The 12241-nt window shown below is 48.6% G+C and overlaps 1 protein-coding gene across 1 annotated transcript; it reads left to right on the top strand.

Annotated features, from left to right (window-relative positions):
• Nucleotides 1-4639, top strand: LOC127341862 (disease resistance protein PIK6-NP). The gene is made up of 4 exons (XM_051367808.1): nucleotides 1-1168; nucleotides 1459-2076; nucleotides 2464-4394; nucleotides 4480-4639. The coding sequence occupies exons 1-3, from the start codon at nucleotides 116-118 to the stop codon at nucleotides 4354-4356; spliced, it is 3564 nt and encodes a 1187-aa protein (XP_051223768.1). The 5' UTR covers nucleotides 1-115; the 3' UTR covers nucleotides 4357-4394; nucleotides 4480-4639.
• The last annotated feature ends 7602 nt before the right edge of the window (nucleotides 4640-12241 follow it).

Raw genomic sequence — 12241 nt, 5'->3', positions numbered from 1 at the left:
CTCATCCTTCTAATCCATTATCCTTAGCTTATGTGTCTTCTTGCGCCTAGCATTTGCACTACTGCCACCCACCATCACAACCAATACACACCAACCAACCACACCGAGCTCGCCAATGGAGGCGACTGCGCTGAGCGTCGGCAAGTCCGTGCTGAATGGAGCGCTTAGCTACGCCAATTCCGCTCTGGCGGAGGAGGTGGCTTTGCAGCTCGGTGTCCGCCGTGACCATGTCTTCATCACCAACGAGCTTGAGATGATGCAGGCCTTCTTAGAGTCTGCTCATGACGAGGGAGACGACATCAACAGGGTGGTGAAGGTATGGGTGAAGCAAGTTCGAGATGTGGCCTACGATGTGGAGGACACCCTCCAGGAATTTTCCGTTCGTTTGGAGAAGAAATCCTGGTGGCGTATCTGTCGCACGCTGCTTGATCGGCGCCGTGTGGTCAAGCAGATGAAGGAGCTTAGAGCCAATGTTGAGGATGTCAGCCAGAGGAATATGCGCTATCACCTTATCAAGGGATCTGACTCAAAGCCTGCAACCACCGGTGGGCAATCTGCCATCGCCGGTGCCACCGTGATGTCTGGCAACGATGAAGCAAGGCGGCAGCTGGAAAAAGCAAAAGATGATCTCTTTCAACTGATCAGGAAGAAGGACGACGATCTTAGAGTGATCGCGGTTTGGGGAACAAGTAGTAACGTCAGGCGGACATCCATAATAGAAAGAGTCTTTGCAGATGTGAAGAAACACAGGGTTTTTGATTGCCATGCCTGGATAACGTTGACACGTCCTTTCAATTCAACGGAGTTCCTAAGAAGCATTATCAGGCAGTTCTATGTTAATTTTCTTCAAGAGTCCGACAAAAAGGAAAATATAATTGGGGGTCCTCAAGATCTGAGAAGGATGGGGATGAAGAAGGGAAATGATTTGGCTGACGAGTTCAAGAGATATGCCAATGAGAAGAGTTTCCTGATTGTGCTTGATGACCTATCCACCATTGAAGAGTGGGATTGCATTAAAGCATGTTTTCTGAATAACAATAAAGGAAGCCGAATAATAGTTTCCACAGAGCTGGTTGAAGTTGCAAGCTTATGCGTGGGACCAGAAAACATCACACCAGAGCACAAGCAGTTGTCTGTTGATTTAACTTTGTACGCTTTCTATGAGAAGGTAATGTTTGAAGCCCTAACAGAGAGTCATCATGTTGATTTTTGTACGCAGCAACCCTGTTGATTTTTTTTTATCACTAAAGATGATTAGTTTTATAATTTTGAACATGTAAATTCGGTGAAATTTCAGAACAGGGTAAAGGCAAGTTTTGAAATTAGTCATAAAAGAGGTATTTCCATTATTATGGACAACTAGTAACTGTTTCATAAGTGTCTGCAAAACTTAAAACATGAGTAAATGTACCCTATGAAAAGGAAGGCAAAACCTAATCAATTCCTGCTTGTGTACAGGGTTCTCTAGATGGCACAGAATCAACAGAGGCTGGGTCTAGCTCAAATGTGGGAACTCATGTGAGTGACAACTCTGACAATAGGAAGATGCTCAATCGTACAGAGACAATGCTAGCAGCTTTAAAGGAATCTCGGCTCATTGGGCGAGAGACAGAAAAGGCAGAAATTGTTAAACTAATTACAACTGAAGATAGCCAACTTGATGTGATCTCCGTGTGGGGAATGGGTGGTCTTGGAAAAACCACACTAGTGAGAGATGTCTACCAAGATGAAATACTCAGTGGGAAGTTTGAGAAGCGTGCTTGTGCCACAATTATGCGCCCTTTCAATGTTAACGAGCTCCTCCAGAACTTAGCTTTGCAGTTTGGCTATAAGGATGTCCCAGAAATGGACAAAGAATTACCAGGAAAGAAATATTTGATTGTTCTTGATGATATATCATCCAATGCAGAATGGGATGCTATAATACAACACTTTCCCGCAACAGAGACATCATGCCGAATAATAGTCACCACAAGGGTAAAAGATATTGCCACACATTGTTCAAAGAAGCATGAAAAAATTTACAGACTCCAAAGTCTAGAAGACAACAACGCACTTGACCTATTCGCCAAAAAGGTACAGATAGTATGGTTATCTTGTATTATATTGGTTTGAATAAAGACTGTACCTTTGTAGATTCTAACAACATACACATATGACCTATTATATCTTTTTTTACTAAGTAATGCCATGTGGATGCCGATCACTTTTTTTTCTCGTTGGCTGTGATTGCTTATCGAGCATATTTTTATTTTTAATGGATATGTATGTTGTTGGCGTTAAACAATCTATCTTAGTTCGATATAGTGATCTGTTTCAACCAACCCAGAAAACTATTATAATAGAATTATGTACATCTTAAAGCAGAAAATTTTATTTCATCATATTCACACAAGTAGCAAGACTAACTTCTACCAATTTTATTTTCAAAGTACTGACGGCCTGAACTTGTATTAATTTCAGATATTTGGCAAGGCTACCAATATGGATGAGGAGTATCCTGAGTTGGTTGAACATGCAAATCTGGTCCTAAAGAAATGCAATGGACTCCCACTTGCAATAGTCACCATTGGGGGCTTTTTGGCAAACCAACCAAAAACCGTTATGGAATGGAGGAAATTGAATGAGCATATCCGGGCCGAGTTGGTGATGAATCCAGAGATTGGTACCATAAGAACCATTCTTATGAGAAGCTACGATGGTTTACCTTATTACCTCAAGTCTTGTTTCCTGTATATGCCCATCTTTCCCGAGGACTACGTTGTTGGACGGAAACGCTTGGTGCGTCGCTGGTCTGCAGAGGGCTATTCAAGGCAGGTGCATGGTAACTCTGTGGAGGAAATCCTGGATGGCTACTTTATGGAACTTATAAGCAGGAGCATGCTTTCACCATCTCAACAGTCAATTCATGGTATAGAAGGAATTGATTCCTGCCAAGTCCATGATCTCATCCGTGAAATCGGCATCTCAAAGTCGATGGAAGAAAATCTTGTTCTTACAGTGGAGGAAGGTTGCAGTTCAAACAGCCAACGCACTATGCGCCACCTTGCTATAAATGGCAATTGGAAAGGATACCGGAGTGATTTCGAGAGCATAGTGGACATGTCCCGTGTACGATCAGTAACAGTTTTTGGTGAGTGGAAGTCATTTTTCATTTCTGACAAGATGAGTCTACTCCGAGTGCTGGACCTGGAAGACACAACTGATCTACGTGATCATCACCTGAAGCATATAGGGAAGTTTCTTCACCTAAGATACCTTTCTCTAAGAGGATGTGATGCTATTTATCACCTGCCAGATTCATTGGGAAACTTGAGAGAACTCGTGACGCTAGATGTCCGAGGTACGAGAATAATCAAGCTGCCGAGGAGTATCGCCAATCTCCAGAAGCTAAGCTATCTTCGTTCTGGTCAGAAACCGGATGGTGAATATGGCTCGTATGGATACATTTTTGGTGACCTTCCAAATTTTCTTGGCAATATGTCTTTCGTGACAGGGATTATTTTGTATTGCATTGACTTTAATTACCGTGATGCATGCACTGCTCTTTGCTGCCATTTGCTACCTTTTATTGCGATGCGCCAAGACTTGCATGGTGTTCTAGTGCAAAGTGGGATGAGGAAACTAAAAGCCCTACACACATTGGGTGTTGTGAACATCGCACGGCGGGGTAAGGATGTTCTAAAGGATATAAAAGGGCTCATTCAGTTGCGCAAGTTAGGAGTGACCGGTGTCAATAAGGAAAACGGACAAGAGTTGTGTTTGGCAATTGTTGGTCTGAGCCGGCTGGAGTCATTGTCAATCCGGTCAGAGGGGGAGCCTGGTTTATCTGGTTGCTTGGATGGAGAGTTCTCGTTTCCGGAAAAGCTGCATAGCCTAAAGCTGTACGGTAACATGGTCAAACTGCCAGAATGGATCCAGGGGCTGACGAATCTGGTAAAGCTGAAGCTGCGGAGCTGTAGAATATCAGAGCATGATGAAGCCATACAGGTCCTTGGGGATCTACCAAACCTGGCATCCCTGCATCTGTTGTATAACTCGTTCAAGCGGACCAATGCTTGTCTCACATTCCGTCCACACATGTTCCAGAACCTGGTGGTGCTGGAACTTCATTCGCTCTTGATCGACTACGAGGATATACTGCTATTGTTGAAGTTTGAACGAGGAGCAGCCCCTAAGCTAGAGCTGCTCAAGTTCTGTTCGGCATACATCAATAGTCGGACACTCTCGGGGCTACCATCTCTGGCAAGCCTGAAGGAGGTTCTGCTCAAAGGCTTCTACGATGATGATGAATTGGCATACCTGATGGCCGAGCTCGCAGAAAATCCAAGTCGACCGGTCATAAAGAGGGTCTGATCGAGATCATGGAGATCCACTGCGCCAAACAATCCAAGGTAAGCTAGGAGTACATACTGCTGTGTTTCCATTTGCATGCGGTTATTTGTCACCATTTAATTGTTGATCTTTAAATTCGTGCAGCTGGTGGATCACTTGTCATGAAGCTGCATGGTACACCTGATTGTGTATAGTAGTTCGATCGGTGTCCTGATAATTAGCAGGACACACCATGTCCTTGACCAATGTAACATACTTAATTTTTTCTTGGTTCATCCGGGGGGATCTCAACTCAGTTGGTGTCTCGTTTTGTGTACGTCTGAATCGCTAATTAGTTTCAGCAATCAACGCCATCTACCTCACCTCACCGCCGAGCACTGCCTCGTCTCCGCCTACCTCATCCCCGCAGCACTGAATCGTTGATTCCGACATACCCGTGCCGCCTGGGCTAACCCTAGCCGACTACGCGCCGACGCGGTCACCATCCGCTGGTGTCGGGCTCCTTCCAGCCAATTCACACTGGCGCGGAACCAATCTTTCGCGTGGCGTACACGTCATTCCAATCTTACACGCGCGAGCTGCCACATCCCCTTTTCCCTCTATGTCCCCATTGCGCCGCTCTGCTCGTGCGCCGCCGCATGCAGCCGCCCAGAAAATCTCTCGCCCCGTATCGATTGGGTGATCCCGGAGGAGCGCCAGGATGCGAGGAACGCTGTACCACGGCGTCCGAATCTTCCTCAGCTCCGGGTGGCCACCTGCTCGCGTCGTTCCGAGCGCACGGTGAACCTCTCTGAACAATTCCCCTCTGCTACGTGATGTCCTCCTCCCTCGACCCTAAGAGCACCTCCAGCCGTCTCCCCGGCAAGGCCCCCAGGAGCCGATTTTTTCATCCGGACAGCGAAAAATGGCCTAGTCGCACCCCCGAAATCTCGTTTTCGCCCGGATTTGGGCTTTCATCCATCCGGCGAGCCCATGTCAACCCTGGCCCCCTGGGGAGCGCTCGGGGAGTCCGAAGGAAACAAAAGCGCGGGAATCGTCAAGGAAAGTTCCCGCACGCCTGGTGGCCCTGACTTGTCGGCGAGAAAGGCCGATCGTCGTCCTCATCGCATCGTCTTCCGCGCACTGTAAAAGCCTGCCGCCCATCAGTCGCCGCCGCGACGCGTAGCTTCCACGCGGCGAGTTAATGCCGTCTCCTCGAATTCACGCGCTGCTCCCCTCTATTTATCACGGAGCTACCGCGTCTGGCCGCATTCACCACCGCCGCCCCCCTTCTCTCCACTCTTCTCTCCCCGAAAACAACTCCTCCAATGGCGAACCGCTTCCCAGGCGACGGCGCGGCGAACAACGGCTTCGGCCGGCGGTCCCTGCATCAGTGGGGGGGGGGGGGGCGGCTGCTCCACATGGCGGGCTACCCGGCGCCGCCGGACTTCCGCGCGCCCGGAGGCTGGCGCCTGAGCGCGGGGGGCATCCCGATTCCGCCGCCGCCAATGGGAGGCGATGCCCTCGACGCGGTGCTCGCCACCATGAGCGATGAGCAGCGCGCGGAGCCGCGCTTCTTCCCCGACAACTACGCGGCGTGGAACGCCTTCTTCCGGCAGAGGTACGAGCGCGAACTCGCCGCGTATGACGGCCCTCTCCCCCTCCAGCGCGCAACAACGCCGCCGGTCGCCGCCGCTGGTGGAGCGTGCCGGGCCGCACCCTCGAGAACGTGCTCGCGCACATCGAGGGCGGCAACTTCCCCGTACTGGGGATGCCGCCGCTGCCGGCGGTGCCTTCCGTGTCGCGCCGACACGGAAGCTCGTGGATGCCAAGGCGGATGGCGTCCTCGTCGTCGTCGGGGTCGGCGTCGAGGTCCTCGGCATCCCGTTCGTGCGGTTCAGCGCCTCCACCATCGACGCGGAGGACCATCAAGAAGGAGCCGGCGTCGCCACCGCCAACCAGAGGGCGCAGCAGCGGCGCCCTCGTCATCCGCGAGGGGGGGCGCGCCTCGTCGTCTCCGTCGCGCGGCCGCAAGAGGAAGACCAAGAAGGAGGACGCAACGGCCGCAGCTGCGTCCGACCTCGCCACCGAGGAGGCCGAGTGGGCCGAGGCCACGGCGATCCGCGAGGCCATCGCGAGGTCGCTCAACGACCTCGTCCCCGCCGACAACGCCCTCCCGATGGACGCGGCGCTCGCCTGGTCCAGGCAGGACTGGGTGAGGGAGGAGGTGGAGCAGCAGCAGCGTCGCTGGACCTGGCGGCCGCGCGGCGCCGCCCGCTCCACACCCGCCCCGGCGCGCCGCTCATCAAGCTCGAGGACTCGAGCGAGGATGAGTGGTACCGGCCGACGCCGTCGCCTCCACGCCACGGCGACCCTGGCCAGAGCAGCAGCCAGCAGGCGCCGCCGCCCGAGGATGCCGGCGACTCCAGCGACGACGACGGTGGCGACTACACGGCGTTCTACCGCCATTTCGGCTTGTAGAACGCCGTCTTTTTAAGTTTAGTTTATATTCCTCTGGCCGAATTCAAATATATTACGAATTCGGCCTACATATGTACGAACTCGCCTATATATATTAAATATCTCTAAATTTAGCCTAAGTTTGAACGTATTTCGTCTGGTTATGTTTAAATTCGCTTATTTTTGTTCATTCCCCTGGGCTCGCCGCTGGGAAAATGGGCCTCCCCAGGCTGAATTTTACATCCATCCGGCGCTAAATAGCGCCGGATTTCGGCCTGGGGAGCCCAACGACTGGAGATGCTCTAAGTGCTGTGGACTTGGTGACCATAGATCCGTTTGAGGTGCACATGCTCCCTGCCCGTAGCACAGTAGACGTGGTCAGTGTAAAATATGCCTAGAAACAATTACTGAACCGAACTTCAAGTGTTGAGTTATCATCATCCTAAACTAGGCCAACTTGCCGGCGTAATGTGTTGGAATTTAGTTCACTATTGGGCTTTGGGCCCATATACAAATTCTGAAATTCTCCTTGGCCCATTCAGAAAATAGCATGGCATGGCAAGGGGTGGTGCTAATGTTTAGTCCCGCCTTGCTAGTGGAAGGGGAGTTTGAGCACCTTATATAGTGGAGTGTTTCAACACCCTCTAAGGTGTGAGAAGAAGAGCAGCCCTCGCGCACTCCTCCTCCGACGCCGCCCGCCTCGTCACGACCCGACCCGACCCGACCCGACCCGGGTTGCGGGAATGCCTCGAGCCGAGAGCCCTATAATCTTATACAGGTTGCTATCTTTTTGCTGCTCGGGACAATTGTAAGTGCAGCCGTTTCCGATTCTACCGGATCGTGGGCTGTGCGCGACTCGATCGTGGGAACGTTGCCCACGTCCTACCTGACCCGTGGCTACATAAACAGGCGAGGCCTAACCCTAGCGGATACCTGCTATCAGAACACATCTGCCTACCTGAGCACCACCGCTGTTCCATCTCTCTGTGCTGCCGTCGACTACTCCATCCCGTCGACCGCGTGCACGGCCGTCCGGGAGAGCTGGCCTCCGGAACCCCGTCTCTCTGATCCTGCATCGGGAGAGAGGCGATAAGGTTTTTGGGGAGCGTCTCGGCGCGACTGCTCATCGTCTTCATCAACTCCGTCCGGCTTCCTCGACTTCATCACCATGGCGGACGATGCTGAAAAGGCTGCTGCCGCAAACAACGGTGGCGCTTCTTCTGCTGTTTCACCGCTGGTCATACCATCAGCTAGTTCGTATGTGTTCTTGACCCTTGTGCTGCTACTGTTTTAGATGAGTTAGGTTCTTACTTGCGTAGTTGTAACATGTCTAATTTGCATATGCTAGTTAATTTTGGAAATTGCTATGTCATGTTTTTCACTTGGATTAAATTGATGCGAAAACTGCTACTTATTTCAACAATCCAAAAACCTTATTATAGGATGTTTTCGCGTCAAGGCTTTGCCGCATGTCTGAAACCAAGCCCGTTTACGAGAGTGCACTTCAAGCGCTGGCAAACCAAGTGTACTCTGTGGCTCATCGCTATGGACGCCATCTAGGTATCGGCTGGTAGACCTGAAGGAACGCGTTCAAGGATACCACCATATTCTTTGTTGGCTGTGTCATAGGAGTCATAGGGGACAAGCTGGTTGACGCATATCTGCATATGCGCAACGCCAAAGAACTGTGGGATGCACTCGAATCAAAATTCGGTGCCACTGATGCTGGCAGTGAACTGTATGCCATGGAGCAGTTTCATGATTACAGGATGGTTGAAAACCGTTCTGTAGTCGAACAGGCACATGAGATTCAGTGCATTGCTAGGGAACTTGAGCTTCTCAAGTGTCTACTGCCTGGCAAATTTGTTGCTGGTTGCATCATTGCAAAGCTTCCTCAATCTTGGAGGAGTATTGCCACTAACCTCAAACACCAGAGACAAGAGATGTCTGTTGAGAATCTCATTGGGTTTCTGGACCTTGAGGAAAAGGCTAAAGCAAAGGATGCACACCCTAAGGGGACCGAGGCAGGTCAGTCTAACGCCAATATGGTGCAGAAGAACTTCCACAAGTTCAAGGGAAAGAACAAGGTCGTCCAGACCACCAACTTTAAGAAGAATAAGAAGAGCAAGGCAAATGATCCCTGTTTTGTGTGCGGTGAGGTTGGCCATTGGGCTACAAACTGCAAGCAGCGCAAAGGGAGGAAGAATCACAATGGGCAGAATCCAAAATCTGCCAACGTGACCATTGGCAACAATGATAAGGGTGCATCCGGGTATGGTAATTTACCTACTGTATTTTCAGTTTGTCAGTCTACAGAGAGGTGGATTGATACCGGTGCTAATATTCATGTGTGTTCTGATGCTTCCATGTTTTCTTCTTATCAGGTCACACGAGATCTCTCCGTCTTGATGGGGAACGGATCACATGCTTCTGTTCGTGGTGTTGGCACGGTAGATCTGAAGTTTACTTCGGGGAAGATCGTGCGGCTGAAGAACGTGCAGCATGTGCCCTCAATAAATAAGAATCTCGTTAGTGGTTCCCTTCTTTGCAAAGAAGGTTTTAAGTTGGTGTTTGAATCAAACAAAGTAGTTGTTTCGAAGTATGGACAATTTGTTGGAAAAGGTTATGAATGTGGCGGATTATTCCGCTTTTCCTTATCAGATTTTTGTAATAAAGTTGTGAACCAGATTTATGCACCTGGTAATGATATGGAAGTTTGGCATTCACGACTTTGTCACGTTAATTTTGATTGTATGACGCGGCTAGCTAAGATGGATTTAATTCCGAGTTTCACCTTAGTCAAGGGCTCCAAATGTCAATCGTGTGTTCAAGCTAAGCAACCTCGCAAGGCTCACAAGCCTGTGCAGGAAGCAAGAGACTTAGCACCACTAGAGCTTATACATTCAGATCTATGTGAGATGAATGGTGTGTTGACTAAAGGTGGAAAGAAATATTTCATGACACTAATTGACGATTCTACTAGATTTTGCTATGTGTACCTTCTAAAAACTAAAGATGAAGCTCTGAACTACTTTAAAATTTATAAGGCTGAAGTTGAGAACCAACTCGAGAGAAAGATCAAGAGAGTTCGGGCCGATCGTGGTGGAGAGTATTTCTCAAATGAATTTAATTTGTTTTGTGCGGAAAATGGTATAATTCATGAGAGGACGCCTCCTCATTCTCCTCAATCAAACGGAGTTGCTGAAAGGAAAAACCGTACCCTAACTGATTTGGTTAACGCCATGTTAGGGACTTCGGGTTTATCTAAGGCATGGTGGGGGGAGGCGATATTGACAGCATGTCATGTCCTGAATAAAGTTCCCACAAAAGATAATGAAACTACTCCTTACGAGAAGTGGGAGAAGAGAAAGCCTACACTCTCGTACCTGCGTACTTGGGGCTGTTTGGCACATGTAAATATGCCAATTCCCAAAAAGCGTAAGCTTGGATGGAAGACCGTGAACGGTATCTTTATTGGCTATGCTCATCACAACGTTGGATATAAATTTCTAGTGGTGAAATCTGAGGTACCAGACATACGGGTTGGTACAATTATAGAGTCTAAGGATGCTTCATTCTATGAGGATATTTTTCCTATGAGAGATGCACCTAGCACTTCTAGGCAGGAAGCTAATGAAGCCAATGAAACTCCAGAGCCTGCCATTCCTATGGAATATTATGAACGAACACGTGATGAATTTCCTGAGGAGGAAGACAATGAAGTTCCTGTAAGGAGCAAGAGGCAGAGGATTGCCAAATCCTTTGGTGATGATTTCATTGTCTACCTCGTGGATGATACTCCCAAGTCCATTTCAGAGGCCTATGCATCTCCTGATGCTGACTACTGGAAGGAAGCTGTTCGTAGCGAGATGGATTCCATCATGGCTAACGAAACATGGGAAATCACTGATCGTCCTTATGGTTGCAAACCTGTAGGATGTAAGTGGGTGTTCAAGAAAAAGCTTAGGCCCGATGGTACAATTGAGAAGTACAAGGCTAGGCTTGTGGCAAAGGGCTATACCCAAAAAGAAGGTGAAGACTTCTTTGATACTTACTCACCTGTGGCTAGACTGACCACCATTCGAATACTACTCTCATTGGCTGCCTCACATGGTCTCATCGTTCACCAGATGGACGTTAAGACAACTTTCCTAAATGGAGAGCTGGACGAGGAAATTTATATGCAGCAGCCAGATGGTTTTGTGGTAAAGGGTCAAGAAGGCAAGGTGTGCAGATTATTGAAATCGCTGTATGGCCTAAAGCAAGCACCTAAGTAATGGCATGAGAAGTTTGAACAAACTTTAACATCTGTAGGCTTCGTTGTTAACGAAGCTGACAAATGTGTATACTACCGCTATGGTGGGGGCGAAGGAGTTATCCTCTGCATGTATGTTGATGACATACTAATTTTAGGGACCAACATGAAGGCCATCGAACAGGTCAAGAGTTTCTTGTCACAAAGTTTTGACATGAAAGACCTTGGAGAAGCTGATGTTATCTTGAACATCAAGTTGTTAAAAGATGAGAATGGTGGAATCACACTTCTGCAATCTCATTATGTTGAGAAGGTTCTGAGTCGTTTTGGCTACTCAGAATGCACTCCTTCACCGACACCATATGATCCCAGCAAGTTGCTTCGAAAGAATCGAAGAATTGCTAGAGATCAGCTCAGGTACTCACAGATCATTGGATCATTGATGTATCTAGCTAGCGCAACGAGGCCTGACATCACGTTTGCTGTGAGCAAACTCAGCCGGTTTGTTTCCAATCCGGGAGATGATCATTAGCATGCTCTTGAAAGGGTAATGCGCTATCTAAAGGGAACCTCGAGCTATGGTATTCACTATACCAGAAATCCAATGGTACTTGAAGGATATAGTGACTCAAACTGGATCTCTGATGCTGATGAGATAAAGGCCACGACTGGATATGTATTTACTCATGGAGGTGGCGCTGTTTCATGGAAGTATTGCAAGCAGACCATTTTAACAAGGTCAACAATGGAAGCAGAACTCACAGCACTAGATACAGCTACGGTCGAAGCAGATTGGCTTCGTCGATTGTTGAATGACTTGCCGGTTGTTGATAAACCTGTAACGGGTATACTTATGAACTGTGACAATCAAACTGTGATTGTCAAAGTGAGTAGTTCAAAGGATAACATGAAGTCAGGAAGACATATACAAAGAAGGTTAGCGACTGTCAGAAAAATGAGAAACTCCGGAGTGATAGCGTTGGATTATATCCGAACCGCTAAGAATCTGGCAGATCCATTCACAAAAGGCTATCAAGGAATATGATAGAAATTGCATCGAGGGAGATGGGTTTGAGACCCACGTGAGTTGCCATGGTAGTAACCCAACCTATTTGATCGGAGATCCCGTGAATTAGGACCTGGGAAAACAAGCTAATGGTTAACTGAAGGAGAGTATTTTACTAACCCACTCCATTGAAGATTCACTACTCT

Source organism: Lolium perenne, chromosome 1 (assembly GCF_019359855.2).
Source record: "Lolium perenne isolate Kyuss_39 chromosome 1, Kyuss_2.0, whole genome shotgun sequence".
In the NCBI taxonomy this organism is placed as follows: Eukaryota; Viridiplantae; Streptophyta; class Magnoliopsida; order Poales; family Poaceae; genus Lolium; species Lolium perenne.
Note: the sequence above shows the minus strand (reverse complement) of the source record. Positions and strands in the feature narration are given on the sequence as shown.